The sequence below is a fragment of the Entamoeba dispar genome, genomic scaffold, assembly GCF_000209125.1.
Source record: "Entamoeba dispar SAW760 scf_1105229460983 genomic scaffold, whole genome shotgun sequence".
NCBI classification, from domain to species: Eukaryota; Evosea; order Mastigamoebida; family Endamoebidae; genus Entamoeba; species Entamoeba dispar.
Genome location: NW_001854465.1, coordinates 36,638 through 52,458, shown reverse-complemented (window position 1 = coordinate 52,458; position 15,821 = coordinate 36,638). Strand labels below are relative to the sequence as shown.

Genomic DNA, 15,821 nt, shown 5'->3' with positions numbered 1-15,821 from the left:
ATGACGTTAAATTTTATACATCACATCATGATAAAGAACATTGTTTTCCAGAGACAAAAGGAAGGTTTCAAGTATTTGTTCATGGAGATTTCCTTCCAATTACATTATTTGGATATTTTTATATTTTCTTTGCTACAATAAGAGCACTTTATTTATCAATAATTGTAGCATGGAAAACTAATGCAGACATTTATATTGTTGATCAAATTTCAATTGGAGTTCCAATATTAAAATTATTTAATAAAAAAGTATTATTTTATTGTCATCATCCAGACAAATGTCTTTGTAAGGAAGGAGGATTTATGAAGAAAATATATAGAATTCCATTTGATTGGTTAGAAGAAAAATCTATGGGACTAAGTGATTCAATTGTAGTAAATAGTTTATACACACAATCAGTTTATGAAAAAGCATTTCCAAGTCATTCAAGAACACCACAAGTCCTTTATCCAACTTATAATCCTATTTTAGAAGAATCTATGAATAGTGAAAGTCCATTTGAAGAAGAACCTAAAGAAGAATTTTGGTTTATTTCAATTAATAGATATGAAGGAAAGAAGAATCATAAAGTAGCACTTGAAGCATTAAGTTTATTAGAAGATGATTTAAAAAATAATGTTAGAATTATCATTGCTGGTGGTTATGATCTTAGAGTAAAAGAAAATAAAGATGTTTATAATGAATTAGAACAACTTTCACATCAATTGCATATTGAAAGTCATGTGTCTTTACTTAAAAACTTCTCAAATGAAGAACGTGAATATCTTTTTAAAAAAGCTACTGCTGTGTTATACACTCCTCCATTTGAACATTTTGGTATTGTTCCATTAGAAGCAATGATTAAAGGAGTACCAGTAATTGCATGTAATAATGGTGGTCCATTAGAAACAGTACAAAATGAATTAACAGGACTTCTTTGTGATGGAACTAAAGAAGGATTTGCAAAATGTATCTCTCGATTATGTCGTGACAATAACTTAAGACAAAAGTTAAAGTCAAACGCTAAGAAAGCAACTAAAGAAAAGTTTGGGTTTGAGACATTTACAAAGAACGTATCAGAGGTTGTACATAAAGTCATATCAAATTAAATAAATTCTACTTCCACACATTTTTAAGTTATTTAATAAAATTTGTGTTATTTCAATCTTAAAAATTTTATAGAAAAAAAGGAAAAATATATAATAAAACCATAGAAAAGAACTTAAAAATAAAAATAAAAAAAAAAACTGATGACAACAACAAATGAAAAGAGAGGATTTAATCTTTTAACAGAATTTTGTAAAGAAAAGAAGAAACAAATTGAAATAAGAATCATGTATAATGTAGAAAATAATTGTTTCAATGTAAATGTTTTAATTGATCAAACAAGTGTTATAAATACTAGTTATGAGAAAATAGAAAATAATTTTAATGATATTATTGCATTACAAACACTTGTTATAATAGATAATTTTAATGCAAGAAAATACAGTGATTTAATAATGGGATTAAATGAAGAACCATTACCTAAATTGAGAGATACAGTGATTTGTCCTAAAATGCCAGAATCACTTTCTATTTTAGTAAAACCTAAAACAAAAACAAAAGAAACAGAAAGAAAATCATTTAGATTGGATGAAAGAAGAAGAGAAGAATTTAATAAAAGAGAGAATCTTCCAATGGCAAATAGAGAGGAAAAAGAAGTTGAACAAACCATAGAAAGAATATGTTCTCGAATAGGAAGATCATTAGAACTTAGATTTAATGAAATTAAAGGAGGGTATGAATGTTTTGTAAGATTAAATGAATTTTCAGCAATAGCAGTTTCAGATAGAAAATATGATGCTAAATGCATTGCTTATATGTTACTTCTTAAAAAAATTTTTTCAAATACTCGTTCTAATGGTGAGATAATGAAAATTGTTAGATCTCAACAATTATCTGATACTTTAATTTCTTTATTAAATGTTCGTCCACCAATATATGCACCACCATTACAACAACAACCAATAATGCCACAATACCCCAGTTATTATTCTACATTCAATTCATCTACTGGTTATATTCCACAACAAAACCAACAATATTCATACAATCCATATAAATGAAGGGAAAAGGAAGAGAGAGGGTGTGTATCTAAAAACGAATATAAAAAATAATTAATTAAATATTTGAATTACTAATTATAATGGTTTTACAATGAGATTAGGTAAATTTGATTTATTAAGAATTATTATTGTATTTGATCGAGAATATGTTAAAGTACAAATTGATTTTGGAAGTACTAAAGGTTGTATTTCACATTGTACAATTTTCAAATCTCTTAATGTACATTGCTCATTACTTTTTATAATTAATTTACCACATCGTGCAATATCAACTTTTTGAATAAAATTAGGAAGTTCTAATTCATTAATTTTTGGACATTTCCATAGAGTTAATGCAGTAAGATGTGTAAGAGTTTTAATATCAATAGAATCACATTGACAATCAGTTATAGAAAGATTTTGTAATAATGAAGGAAATGTTAAATTTTGAGTTAATTGACTTGTGATAGTTAAATACTGTAAACTAGTATACTGATTATATTGTAACTCATTACAACCAGATAACGAAAGTCTTGATAAAGCATTAAGTTGAATTGGTGGAATAAAAGTTTGAATAGCTTTAATCTTTCTAAGAGTTGAAGCAAATGATAAATTTAAAAGTTTATTGCGAGAAACAAAAATAGATTTCATTGTAGATGGACAACTAAATGATTTAAGAACTGGGTTATCAGTTAATTCTAATTTTTTTAATTGAGCTAAGTTAGTATCAATAGATGTTAATATTTTACAAGAACAAATAGCTAACATAGTGATTGTTGTTGGAATAGTTAATGTTTTTAATTCATTACATCGAAATAATTTAAATTTATGAAGAGAGCATGATGTTATATTAGGAAATGAAAGTATTGGAGCACTTGAGAATGTGACATCATTAATATTAGTTGGAAGCATTGGATAGGATAATGTATGTGCAATAGAAATTAATTTAGTTAAAGGTAAATTTAGTTTATGAAGATTTGGGATTGTATGAATAATAGAATGAATACAAGTTAATGAACTAACAGTGACTGGTAATGTTAATGAATCTATTGAACATGATTCAATAGTTACATTTTCTAAACAAACATAAGTAAAATTTAATGGTGGTAAAGAGCATTGATGGAGTTTTAAAGTGTTAAGAGAGGTTGGAATAATTAATTTATTTAGACAATTTAATCCACTAATAATTAATGAATGAATTGAAGTACAATTAACAGAATAGATGTCATGTTCGATATTTTGATTACAAAGAATATGAAGGTTTAAGGGACGAATATATTTATGATGAAGGTTTTCAATAAAAGTATCATCAGAACTAGTAATTGTTAAATATCCAAAATGATGTAATAATATAACATATCCAGGTATCTCTTCTAACGTATTTGAATAAATACCAATAACAACTCCAATTTGGTTTAATCTATTTAATAATGAAATATGAACATTTTCTATTTCATGTAATTTACAAATGATTTCTTTTTTTTGAAGAATTTTATTTTTCTCTAATTCAATAACAACTTCTTCTAAATTACTTCCAAAACATTCTACAACTATTTTATGTAATACTGGAAGATGTGCTAATTCTTCTCCATCAAAGACAGATGATACAACACTTTCTTTTGATATTAAAATATGTAATATTCTCAATGCCTTACAAACACTTAAATCGACTCTAGAATAATGGTGTGTTGTAATATATAATTCTGAACACATACCCATCCATCGAATAACCGAATCATTATCTCTACTAACTAACAAAACTCCACTAATATAAACAACACTTTGAGGAATAGGTATTTCATTAAGAATAGTTAAGTTACACTTAAGTGTTTGTAAATGTGGAAGAAATCTAGACAACCTTTCAAGAAAACTTCTTGTAGGTTTAGTGTCAGAAATTTTATATGGAATAATATGTAACATTCCAACTGCTTCTTTACAAGTATGAGAAATACTCATAAATAATTTAAGATTTTTCGTTGTATCAAAATATAATGCAACATTCATAAGATAAATTGCTTCAAGTTTAACCATTGTATAAGAACGACAATTTAAAATCTAAATGAATTTATAGTTTTCTTTTATTTTTTCTTTTATTTTTTATTCTTAAAAAAGAAAAAAAAAGATTTTTCAAATAAAAATTTAATTCAATCAAAGAAATCATATTTTGATACCTGACAAGAATGCTACCAATGAAAAGTCTTCATTAAATAATTCGTCTACTGGTCCCCACATCTTTTCAATTGTTTCTTTTAAATTAGTTAATTCATGATAATATTTAGAAAGATGTTTCATCATTTCTCTAATATGAGTTCTTAAAGTAACTTGAGTAATTGTAATAATAAAATCATAATTACGAGAAGTATTTAATTCTTCATTTAAAAATTTAAGAAAAGTATTAAGATGTTGATAATTATTATTTGATAAATTTCTTATTTCTAAATCAATATGAGATGAATTTAAACTCATTAAATATGTTAATATTGCTTCATTTGATTCTGTTAAATGTAAAAGTAATGTTGATTCCATTAATGAAGGTTGATTTGATAACAATTTTGAATCTGCTTTTAGAGGTTTAAAGATAGTGTCAGAGTGTTGATTAATTGGAATAAAAAATGGTATCTCAACTGGGTTTAATCTTGTTTGTTCAATTTGCATTTCTTTTCTAAGACGATCTAATTCTGGTAAATTAATCCATTTAGCAATAGGATTATCTGTTGCTTCTAATAATATAGTTGTTTCACGTATTTCTTGAGCTTCAGTTTCCATTTTAACATTAATATCATCATAACAATAATTCTTGATATTAGTAGAATCAGACAATTCACTTTTATAAAATCTAATATAATAAGGTTTACTTGGTGTATCAAGAAGTATATTAGAAAAGTAATCTCTTAAATAATAAACTTGTAATTCAAATGACTTAGAAAGATAACATACAAAGAATCTACCATCTGCACTTATATCCATAGAAATAACTGCTGAACTAAATCTTATAACATCAACTATTTTCATTGTAATAATGTCATAAACTGTAAGACATCCATTTGTATAAGAAACAAATACAAAATTACCATTTGTATTTAATTTAATGTTTGATGCAATTCCTCTCATATCTGTTTGACGAATTATTTTTCTTGTGGTTAAATCAAGAATCATTAATTCATTAGAAGCAGTTGTAATAGCACAAAGATTATTCTTTTTATTAAATGAAAAATGAGTAATTCCACTTAAAATATTCACAATAGTATCAATCAATTCTCCTGTTTCAAAATTCCATAATAATACTTTTCCATCCATAGATGAACTTATTAAATATTTGTTATTTGAATCAACTGCTAACCCTGTTATTTCCATTTTATGACAATTAAATATACATTTATGTTCTCCACTTTGAACATTAAATTTATCAATTAATCCTTGAGAATTTCCTATACAAACAAAATTTCCACAATGTGAAAAACAACAATATGTTGTATGACATATTTCATTAACTTGAACTTCAAGTTCAGGTGCACTTGAATGTTGAAACTTTTTATTAGGATTTCTTTTATCAACAATAGAACTACGCATTTTATTATCTCCTATTCTCATTTTTACAATATCCCATGTAACAGCTAAATTCTTTCCATTATGAGTAGTGACAACAGTATCTCTTAAAAGATAATACCTTTCATTTACGTCAATACAATTTACTTGATTTAATTTTAATTTTGATTGTTCTATTCCCATTCTTTTTGCTTTTATAGAAACTTTTTGTGAAAATTCTTTTGTTAACATTGGATTAAATAAAGAACTACTTCTAATACTTCCATCAACTGATCCTGTAATTACATTATTACCTGTAATCTTTACATAAATTGGTTTCATTGGATGACCAGATCGTTCTCTAATTAATGCAGGAATTAAACTACCACTAGATGGATCAATGACATATTGTCTAATAGCATTATCATCTCCTACTGAATAAAAATGTAATTCATTTGGAAAAGTAATAAGAGTATGAACACGAGCAGTATGGTGGAATAAAGATCCAACAATAACACCAGTTTTAATTGAGAAGATATTAATAAACCCATTAATACAACCAACAACTAAGAATAAATCATCATTTGGTAATCCACTAATAAAATTAATTGCTGTAGGTTGATGAGAATTAATAAGTGAACATATTTTTTTATTTTGTTTTAAATTAAAAATTTGAATTTCACCTGATTCTAAAGCAATTGCATGAATATCAACATCTGGTGATTGTGCAATTCCAACAATTTTTTCTGGGAATTTAAAAGTAAATAAAAGTTTTTCAGTATTAACATTCATTAGATATAATTGATTTTCATATGTTAATGTAATTTTATTTAAATATTCTCTTGGATGAAATATTACTGGTGACTCACATGGAAGCGAAATTTTCTTATAAATTTTATGTGTATCAATTGTAATAATTATTAGTCTACTTTCTGTTGAAATAATTAAATGATCTCCAAAAAGTAATGACGATGAAATTGTTCCTTCAATACTTACTTCATTAAATGTTTGAACTTCTCCTTCAAAATAAACTGAGTGTTTTGTTACTACTATTGCTTGATAATTTCTCATATAAACTGCCATAACACGTTCTTTAAATTCTTGTGAACGATATAAAAAATCTAATTTATGTGTAATATCATATGAAATAAATGAATGTTCTACTGGAACCATTAAATGTAATAATTTCCCAACACTACAACATGTTGCATGTTGATTTCCAGCAAATAATCCTAATGTTCTAAAACATCTAAGTAAATTGGATTGTGTAACAAAATTCTCAGTCATTGAATAATAAATTTTAGAAGTATATTAACCCTAATATATAGGGTTGTATATTACTTTATTCTTATTGATTCAAAAAATACTTTTCATTTAAATTAAGAAATTGAATTATAATTCATCTCTCTCTTCTTCTTCATATCTTTCTCTTCCAAAATAATCTTCTTCTTCATTTTCTTCTTTTCCTTCATTAAAACTTTCATCAGCTCTATGATGTACTCCTCCGTATCTTCTTAAAATTGGATGAACAATTTGTTCTAATTTCTTATACATTTCTTCACATTTTTCTACACTTGGATGCATTTCACGTTCTAAGAAATCGAGAACCTCATCAACACCATCTAAAATAATCTTTTTATCACTCTCTTGTAATTTATCAGCTAATTTATCTTTATCAATTACTTCATCTCGAACTTTATATGCATAATTTTCTAATTCATTTCTTGATTCAATCATTTTTTTTGCTTTGTTATCTTCTCCTGATCTTTCTTGAGCTTCTTTAACCATTCTTTGAATTTGTTCTTCAGTTAATCTTCCTTTTTCAGATGTAATAGTAATTTCTTCTTTCTTTCCTGATTTTTTATCTTGTGCAGAAACTCTTAAAATTCCATTAACATCTACATCAAAGGTAACTTCAATCTTTGGAATTCCTCTTGGTGCTCTTTTAATTCCTTCTAACATGAATTTTCCTAATAAATGGTTGTCTTTAGTCAAACTTCTTTCTCCTTCAAATACTTGAATTTCAACTTGTTCTTGGTTATCTGTATGGGTAGTAAAAATTTGACTTTTCTTTGTTGGTACATGTGTTCCTCTTGGAATAATTGATGCCATAACACCTCCTGCTGTCATAATACCTAATGTTAATGGTGTAGCATCTACTAATACAACATCATTTGTTCCTTCACTATTATTTAAAACTGCTCCTTGAATAGCAGCTCCATGTGCAACAGCTTCATCTGGATTAACACCTTTGTTTGGTTCTTTTCCATTAAAGAATTCTTGTAATAATTCTTGAACTTTTGGAATACGAGTAGATCCACCAACAAGTACAATTTCATCTACATCCTTTTTATCTAATTTAGCATCATCTAAAACCATTCTAACTGGTCCAAGTGTTTTTTTAAATAAATCAAGATTTAATTCATTAAATCGAGCTCTTGTTAAAACAAAAGAGAAGTCAAGTCCTTCCATTAACCCTTCAACTTCAATTTTTGTTTGTTCTTCACTACTTAAAGCAATTTTAGCTTTTTCAGCTTCTTTTCTTAATTTACTCATTGCTCGTGGATTATTAGAGGGATCTTTTTTAAATTTCCTTTTACAAATTTCAACTAAGAATAATGCAATCCTTTGATCAAAATCACTTCCACCTAAATGAGTATCTCCTGATGTTGCGATAACTTCAAACACATTGTTTTCAATATTTAATAATGATACATCAAATGTTCCTCCTCCAAGATCAAATACTAAAATTTGTTTCTCTCCTTTAAAACTATTTAGTCCAAATGCCATTGATGCTGCTGTTGGTTCATTAACAATTCTTAAAACTTCTAATCCAGCAATAGTACCTGCGTCTTTTGTTGCTTGTCTTTGTGCATCATTGAAATAAGCTGGAACAGTAATAACAGCTTTTTTAACTTCTTTTCCAAGATAGTCTGATGCAGTTTTAGCCATTTTTTGAATAATCATAGCACTTATTTCTTCTGGTGAATAAATTTTTTCATCACCTTTTAAAGTAACTTTAATGAATGGTTTATTATCTTGATTAATAATATTAAATGGAAAGATATGTAAATCTCTTTGAACTTCTTTATCATCATACGTTCTTCCAATAAGTCTCTTAATCTCAAATATAGTGTTCTTTGGATTTTCTGTTATTTGGTTTCTTGCTGCCTCCCCAACAAGAATTTCATGGTCAGTAAATGCTACAACTGATGGTGTAATTCTATTACCTTGGTCATTGGCAATAATTTCTACTCCACTATCTCTATAAATACCAACAGCAGAAAAAGTTGTACCAAGATCAATACCAATAATAACGTCATTATTTTGTGCAAAAGAACAAATGCAAAGGGTTAATAACAATATTAGCATTATTTATTATTATTTAGTTTTTTTAAATTTTATGAAGAAGACATTATTGTATTTATAACATAATATTAACAAAAGTCAAAAAAAGAACTGATCTAATTATATTTATTCTTATAACTATGCGTTCTCTTTTCTTTTTATTAATTGCTTTGTTTTTAAATGTTTATGCTAAAGACAGTTTTGAAACAGAAACCAATTTTGATTTTGATGAAGATTATGACTATGATGAGGAGTTTGATCTTGAAGACGATGATATGGAAGATGAATATGAAGAAGATGAATTAGAAGATGAAGAAGATGAGGATTATGAATTTGATGAAGACGACTTTGAAATTAATGAAGATGGATATGAAGAAGATGATGAGGAAGAAGATGAAGGTGATGAGGAAGAAGATGAAGGTGATGATGAATTAGAAGAGGATGATAATGAAGAAGGTGATGAGGAAGAAGATATTAAAATTGTTTCTGCTGGCTATCTTTAAATAAATTACTTCAAAATAATGATTTAAAGTAACTTTTTATAAATAAAAATAAACGAAAAACTAACTATCATCTTAAAGCAAAAAGAACTTAAATTAAATAATAAACTATGTTCAAATTTATTATACTCTTTTTAATAATTACTGTTATTGCTGGAAACCAAGATTTTTATTCATTTCTTGATTCTATCGACAATGAAATTGAAGACATTGAAAATGAAAACGATGCTATCAGTGATACTAACAACGAAGAATATGAATTAGAAGAGGATGATGATCAAGTTCCAATGCAATTTCATCCGGTAAAGATATAAATACACATTTTTGTTATAAGAATTTAAATAATTTATTTTAAATAATAAAATAATTAATAATAAAACAATAATTAAAATAAAAAAAAATAAAAAAGAAAAAAAAACATAAAATCAAACCAATTTAATGGACAATATTTCATTTCCTGCATATGTTGATATGTCATTTATTATTACATGTTGTTTAATATGTATTTCATTATATTATTTAAAGAAACCCAAATTATATTTTAGAGGATGTATATTAGCAATAATAGGAGTGTTATTATCATTTGTTGTAGTATCAATTTGGCAAATAGTAACAATTTCAGATATTAAATTAATTGCTATCTTTATTTCACCGATAATTTTAGGAATTGTTATTGGAGTAGGGATATTATCTAAATTTAAAGTATTTCAATTTCCATTATTTATTTGTATATTATCATTGTTTGGTTCAGTGTCATCATTTGTATTAATTACAGGGGATTTTTTAACTCCAATTTATTTTAATACATCTCAAAGACCAAAAAATCAGTTATTTTATTTATTAATGGTAGAAGTTTGTTTAGGAATGTGGTCAAGTGTATCAGGAATAATAGGTTATTTAGTAGTCATTTTTAAACTTCTTAAATTACTTCCTCATTATAAATTAAGAATACCTTTAAGAAGTTTCTTTGTTGTTTTTACCCTTATTTTATCTATTATTTTATCTTCATTTATTATTTTAGTTAATGATAATACTGCTAAACTTGCATTATATTGGACAACTGCATTGTTAATAGCATTATGTTCATTTATTACAATGATGGTTGATCAATCAGATCTTTCTATAATGATGGGTATTTTACAATCATTGAGTGGATGGACTGTAGTTGCAGTAGGATTAATAAGAAATAACAATACAGTAGTATTTTGTGGAAGTATTGTAGGAATGTATTTTATAGTTACTTTACTTGACTCATGTCAGGCAAAGAAAATATCATTACTTTCAATGATTTTTGCGAATAAACTTACTTCAAATGATGTTGATTTTTTAAAACGTAAAATAGATATTCCACAAATTGATTTAAAAGAAGTAAGTGAAATGTGTTTGGATGCACAAAATATAGTTATAATACCAAGCCATTCATTAATTCAATCACATTCTCAAATCTTATTAAATGATTTAGTTGAATTATTAAAACAAAAAAATAAAAATGTAAAAATTGCTATTCATCCAACAATTGAATTAATGAGAGGATTTATAGAAATTCTTATGGTTATTGGTCATATTGATTCGACTACTTTTTGTTCATTTGAAATAAATAATAGTTTTTTAGATGTTGATCTTGTCTTAATTTGTGGTGATTGTAGAATGACTCCTTATTCAAAAGCTAATTGGAAAAAATTTGAAACAACAAAGGCACTACATTCTATTGTTTTATCTGAAATTCAGTTAGTAGAGCAAAACGAGCAAAATGTTTATTGGTGTCACTCACCATTATATACAGGTTTTGAAACATTAATTAACAATTTACGACATAATAATTATTAATACTATTATCAATTAATTTACTATAAGTTATTAATTTTTCAATTTTAGAAATAAAAGTAATATGTTATATATAACAAAAACAATTTTGTTTGATATTTATTACCACTTTTGTCTATTTCATCATTATTACTCTTTTTATATTATATTTTTGATGTTTGTTCTTAAGTTATTTATTTTTATAAGACTATAATAAACTATTTTTATTATTAGTTACGTTGAGAGAGTTAATGTTAATAATACTCTTAAGTTTTTTTATTCCTACATCATTTTAAATATATAATTTTTAGTTTGTATAATTTGGTGAAGTGTTGTTATGACAAATATGTTTGTTTGAGTTTAATATTCATAATAAAGTTATGTATCAAAAAAAAATTAATTTTTATATTTTAAATGTTTAATTTAAAGAATCAAAATAAAAAACACTAAGAATGAAAATAATGAATATGATAAGAGAAGACCTATTATTTTAGTCAAACATACTTTGTTTTCTTCTTTTTAGTTATAGCCAAAAGTTATTTTAATGCAAAAAAATTATTTGATTAAAGTAACATTTTATTTTCATTTAAGTACTAACATTCATTTCCTTTTATCAAATAAATATTCTTGTTCAATATTTTTTTCATTTAGTTGATAAGTAGATAATTATTAATGAATTATTTAGAGTCTCTCACTCTAAATGAACTACCAAAAATGGTAACTAAAACAATTTAAAAAAAATTTTTTAATTGAAATATTCGAATATTTCTATTTTTAATTAAAAAACTCGTACAATAAAATTATGACTATTTTTGAGTGATTTGAATTGTATTCTCAAATAAAATTTTTTTTTAAAATGCCTATTTCATTAACGATAAGCTATTTTTATTTTAGGAATACAAAATAAAATGATTTATTACTAAATATGAAACACTTTTGGTTTTTTTAAAAAATGTAAAAAAGATGCAGTATTTAATTTGAAAGATGTAAAAAAGGTTCATAATAGTTTTCTATTTATAGAATATCAAAAGAAACGATGAAAATAATAAAATAATAGTAAATAATAATATTAAGAAATAGAATATACAATTGATCAATTGACTTCTTCTAAGAAGAAACGAGCGAATGGAGATGAAGGGTGTTCAATAGGTGTTGATGAAAAAGATTGAATATCAACACTTTTTGTTTGAATGAAATGTGATTGATGGAGTAATTGATTAACTGAATGACGTTTAAATGAAGTTGGGGCAAGAAAAGGAATTGGTGATTTTTTTCTGAGTAAAGAATCATTAGAAGGAGAAGTATCAAGCCTAACAATTTGTGAACAAATTGAAGGAGAAGGTGTTGGAGAAGATATTGGTACAGAAAAAGGAAAAGGTAAAACAGAAGAGAAACATGTACTAGGAGGTGATAATAATTCTGTAAGATCAGTTTGATTTGATACTTTTAATTCTAATGCTTTAGGAAGACTAGATACTCTTTTTTTATTAGGAATTAATGAATCAAAAATAGAAGGATAGAAAGTATTAATTGGATTTAAAGAATATTGATTAACAATATCATAAATAATTGAAGTAGAATGATCTAATTTTCCTTTACTAATAATAAGTTTTCTTGTTGTAACTAGTTCTTTTCTTATTGGTTCTGTTGTTTCAATTAATAATTTAGAAAAATTTTCCATAAAATCAGCTAATGTTGCTGATTTATTAATTAAAGGAAAAACGAATTCTGACATATTAGAAATATTATCATAAAACCCATCTGTTACTGTAAGAATTTTATCACCTAATTCACTTTTTATTAATGAAAGAACTGATCCTTTTAAATCTGGAAAGTAATCATTTGCTGCTCCAAGACTACCTGTACAATTTTGAATCTCTTTAACTTTTGTTCGATTAATTCCACATAATGAAATAGCTTGTTTTGATTTCATTTTAATATAAAATGCACGACAATCACCAACAGAAAGAAGTAATGTAAATGGTTTAACTCCTTTTTTACTATTTTCTACATAAATTGTACATGTAACTAATAACGTAGTAATACCAATATGCATTGGGGATTGTTTTTCTTTAATAATCTATTTTTGATTAACTCATTTATATTTAAAAATAGATAATGACAAACATTATATTGTGCATGTGCAAATGACTCAACTAATATTCGTGCAATATCAGTTGTTGTTTTTGCCATTTTAATTGAAAGTGATAAATAATCTAAACACCCTGAAACAGCACTAATGGCTGCTTTTGCAGATTTTTCTCCCCATCCACAACCATCTGCAATACACGAAATAAATGCATTTTTATATCTTAATACTCCTGCTTTATCACAAACAGGATCACCATCTTTTTTATTATTAACAACTGCGTATGTAGAAAATGTTGTCATTGCAAATTCATCACTTGAACGAATGGTATAACTAAACGTTGGTTGAAAAATTTTAGTAAAATCTCCTTGAATTAATTGTATTTTCTTTTCTTTAATACCCTCGATCATTTTTTTAAAATTCTTCGAGAAATACTTTTGAATAAGTTCAATCGATGGAGCATTCATTTAAGGTTTTCAAGATTAAAGATTTTTCTGAAGAAGATAAAAAATCTCAGTTTTATTATTTGAGACAAATCGTTGCTGTTCTTACAAAAAGTTAAAAACTTCAGTTATTATCTTCTCAGTTTTTATTTATAAATTTATCCTTTTATTCTTTTTTTTTTTTTTTTGATGTAAATTTCCTCATCTACCCCTCTTTTTTTTTTTTTTTTTAGGTTTTTGCGATAACCAATAACGAGAAATTCATCGCATTTTTTCGTTTTCATTCTTTTTGATATCTTTTTTTTTTTTAAATAATTTTTTGTTATTATTCATTATTTTATTTTTATTTTTAATAATTAATTTTAAGTTATAATAAATAATAATAAATATTATTACAATTGAAATATTAAAAGTGTATAAAAAAATAATTAGAAATAAATGAAATAAAAAATAAAAAGAAAACTATAAAAATATAAAAATGAGTTTCTTTAAGGCACATTATACGTACAACCCAAATGGAGATAAATATAAATTCGATCAATTATTATTTGTGAGAGATAGTGAATTTTTGAGGTGTTATTGTGCTGAATTTGTAAAAGGAAAAATGGCACCAGAATGTAATACAAATGCACGACTTCTCGTAGAATATTTTAATGTTCATGGAAAATTACTTGATTTAATGAAAGAAGTTGCAAAAAGAGAAATAGAAACGACGAATTCAGAAACACAAGTGTTTAGAGGAAATACATCATTTACACGATTATATGGAGAATATTGTCACCTTTGTTTATTACCATATTTAAGAGCTGTAACAAAAGAAGTAATTCAATTATTAATTAATGAAGAAACTAAACTTGATCCAGAAGCATTAAACAGTCCTGAACTTGAAAACCATAAAGAATCAATGGATACATTTTGTAAATTAGCTCATATGTTTGGAACAAAATTAGTTGATTGTGTTCATTTATTACCATCTCATTTTCATCAATTACTTCGTTTTATTTCAGTAGAAGTTGGAAATAAAAAATCAGTAAAATCAACACCACAAAATACTTTTAACTTATTATTCTTTATTAGAACTGTATTTCCTGTATTTCATGCACCTCAACACGTTATGGATACTATTCAACCTCCTTCACCTGAAATGGCTAAAAGATTAACTGCTTTTAGTAAGACATGTCAATCACTATTAAACGAAACAACAACTTCATCATCTATTCCTTTAGACATTGCTAATTTTATGACTTCTTCTGCATCAAAATTATTTGAAATGTTTACTCATCCTCGTTCTGGTTATATGACAGAAAAAAGTGGATTAGATTTTTCATTACAAGCAAATGCACATAAAAATATAGTTGAATTGGTTCGTTCAAATATTGAACCTTTAACTGCTTTAATGACTAGAGATGTTCAAGCTTTAAAAGATGCTTTAAAATCAGAAAAAAATGAAGATAGTGTTATGACGGAAATGCAACAGTCATTGGAATTTTGTAGTAACACATACAGTGAACGTCTTCAAGCTGTTGAAGATGAAATTACTGATTTAAATGATGAAATAGAAAAATATAAGGCCCAACTAAAGGCTGTTCAAAAAGCTATTGAAGATGAAGACGAACTTACTGCCAAATTACAAGAAGAAATTAATCGTCTTGAAAATGAATCTTCTAAAGCAAATACCCCCACCGCCTCTCCTCGTTCATCTACTAGAGACAGTAATAGTGATGCTGCTCTAAGAGAACATTCTTCTGAAGATATTTAATTAACTATTACAGTAATATATTTTTGTAATATATGACATAAAATTATTGTTTTTTTTTTAGTCTAATCTATTTTTTTAAAAAAAATAATTATTTCAAAAGAACTATTTCTAATGGACCGATACTCTTTGTTAAGAATAAAAATAAATATGAAACACTTCGGGTTTGATATATTCATGAAAATAATCTAAAAATACCAAAAATAAAAAAAAAGAACTGATAAAAAGGAAAATGAGTGGAAAAGAAAAAAAAGAAGATAAGGAGAAAGAAATAAATAGAAAGTGTATCTT

The 15,821-nt window shown here is 25.5% G+C and overlaps 8 protein-coding genes across 8 annotated transcripts, besides 27 other annotated features; 4 read left to right on the top strand and 4 right to left on the bottom strand.

The window, feature by feature from the left end:
- EDI_138820 (alpha-1,3-mannosyltransferase ALG2, putative) lies at positions 1-1,088 on the top strand (the record flags this gene model as incomplete). The annotated part of the gene is made up of 3 exons (XM_001737964.1): positions 1-71; positions 187-197; positions 250-1,088. The coding sequence occupies 3 exons, from the start codon at positions 1-3 to the stop codon at positions 1,086-1,088; spliced, it is 921 nt and encodes a 306-aa protein (XP_001738016.1).
- Positions 224-261: a sequence feature (AT_rich).
- Positions 1,089-1,107: 19 nt separating the features above from the next.
- Positions 1,108-1,187: a sequence feature (AT_rich).
- A 15-nt stretch (positions 1,188-1,202) lies between these two features.
- Positions 1,203-1,226: a microsatellite.
- Positions 1,227-1,229: 3 nt separating this feature from the next.
- Positions 1,230-2,087, top strand: EDI_138810 (uncharacterized protein; the record flags this gene model as incomplete). Its single annotated transcript, XM_001737963.1, has 1 exon — positions 1,230-2,087. The coding sequence occupies one exon, from the start codon at positions 1,230-1,232 to the stop codon at positions 2,085-2,087; it is 858 nt and encodes a 285-aa protein (XP_001738015.1).
- Positions 2,088-2,124: 37 nt separating this feature from the next.
- Positions 2,125-2,169: a sequence feature (AT_rich).
- Positions 2,163-4,097, bottom strand: EDI_138800 (uncharacterized protein; the record flags this gene model as incomplete). The annotated part of the gene is made up of 1 exon (XM_001737962.1): positions 2,163-4,097. The coding sequence occupies one exon, from the start codon at positions 4,095-4,097 to the stop codon at positions 2,163-2,165; it is 1,935 nt and encodes a 644-aa protein (XP_001738014.1).
- Positions 4,098-4,111: 14 nt separating this feature from the next.
- Positions 4,112-4,211: a sequence feature (AT_rich).
- A 12-nt stretch (positions 4,212-4,223) lies between these two features.
- On the bottom strand, positions 4,224-6,878 carry EDI_138790 (WD repeat-containing protein, putative; the record flags this gene model as incomplete). Its single annotated transcript, XM_001737961.1, has 1 exon — positions 4,224-6,878. The coding sequence occupies one exon, from the start codon at positions 6,876-6,878 to the stop codon at positions 4,224-4,226; it is 2,655 nt and encodes an 884-aa protein (XP_001738013.1).
- Positions 6,233-6,265: a sequence feature (AT_rich).
- Positions 6,879-6,983: 105 nt separating the features above from the next.
- On the bottom strand, positions 6,984-8,963 carry EDI_138780 (Luminal-binding protein 5 precursor, putative; the record flags this gene model as incomplete). Its single annotated transcript, XM_001737960.1, has 1 exon — positions 6,984-8,963. The coding sequence occupies one exon, from the start codon at positions 8,961-8,963 to the stop codon at positions 6,984-6,986; it is 1,980 nt and encodes a 659-aa protein (XP_001738012.1).
- Positions 6,990-7,061: a microsatellite.
- Positions 8,962-8,996: a sequence feature (AT_rich).
- Positions 8,997-9,159: 163 nt separating this feature from the next.
- Positions 9,160-9,305: a microsatellite.
- Positions 9,306-9,310: 5 nt separating this feature from the next.
- Positions 9,311-9,411: a microsatellite.
- Positions 9,412-9,437: 26 nt separating this feature from the next.
- Positions 9,438-9,495: a sequence feature (AT_rich).
- Positions 9,496-9,773: 278 nt separating this feature from the next.
- Positions 9,774-9,826: a sequence feature (AT_rich).
- Positions 9,827-9,857: a microsatellite.
- A 20-nt stretch (positions 9,858-9,877) lies between these two features.
- Positions 9,878-11,266, top strand: EDI_138760 (NAD(P) transhydrogenase subunit beta, putative; the record flags this gene model as incomplete). Its single annotated transcript, XM_001737959.1, has 1 exon — positions 9,878-11,266. The coding sequence occupies one exon, from the start codon at positions 9,878-9,880 to the stop codon at positions 11,264-11,266; it is 1,389 nt and encodes a 462-aa protein (XP_001738011.1).
- Positions 10,905-10,939: a sequence feature (AT_rich).
- Positions 11,253-11,340: a sequence feature (AT_rich).
- A 14-nt stretch (positions 11,341-11,354) lies between these two features.
- Positions 11,355-11,446: a microsatellite.
- Positions 11,447-11,531: 85 nt separating this feature from the next.
- Positions 11,532-11,552: a sequence feature (AT_rich).
- A 77-nt stretch (positions 11,553-11,629) lies between these two features.
- Positions 11,630-11,686: a sequence feature (AT_rich).
- Positions 11,687-11,970: 284 nt separating this feature from the next.
- Positions 11,971-12,028: a sequence feature (AT_rich).
- Positions 12,029-12,078: 50 nt separating this feature from the next.
- Positions 12,079-12,100: a sequence feature (AT_rich).
- A 181-nt stretch (positions 12,101-12,281) lies between these two features.
- Positions 12,282-12,315: a sequence feature (AT_rich).
- A 20-nt stretch (positions 12,316-12,335) lies between these two features.
- Positions 12,336-13,798, bottom strand: EDI_138740 (uncharacterized protein; the record flags this gene model as incomplete). Its single annotated transcript, XM_001737958.1, has 2 exons — positions 12,336-13,322; positions 13,370-13,798. The coding sequence occupies 2 exons, from the start codon at positions 13,796-13,798 to the stop codon at positions 12,336-12,338; spliced, it is 1,416 nt and encodes a 471-aa protein (XP_001738010.1).
- Positions 13,799-13,917: 119 nt separating this feature from the next.
- Positions 13,918-14,005: a microsatellite.
- A 40-nt stretch (positions 14,006-14,045) lies between these two features.
- Positions 14,046-14,126: a microsatellite.
- A 19-nt stretch (positions 14,127-14,145) lies between these two features.
- Positions 14,146-14,258: a microsatellite.
- Positions 14,191-14,251: a microsatellite.
- On the top strand, positions 14,253-15,533 carry EDI_138730 (uncharacterized protein; the record flags this gene model as incomplete). Its single annotated transcript, XM_001737957.1, has 1 exon — positions 14,253-15,533. One exon carries the CDS (start codon positions 14,253-14,255, stop codon positions 15,531-15,533), a length of 1,281 nt encoding a protein of 426 aa, XP_001738009.1.
- Positions 15,534-15,546: 13 nt separating this feature from the next.
- Positions 15,547-15,627: a sequence feature (AT_rich).
- A 103-nt stretch (positions 15,628-15,730) lies between these two features.
- Positions 15,731-15,812: a microsatellite.
- The last annotated feature ends 9 nt before the right edge of the window (positions 15,813-15,821 follow it).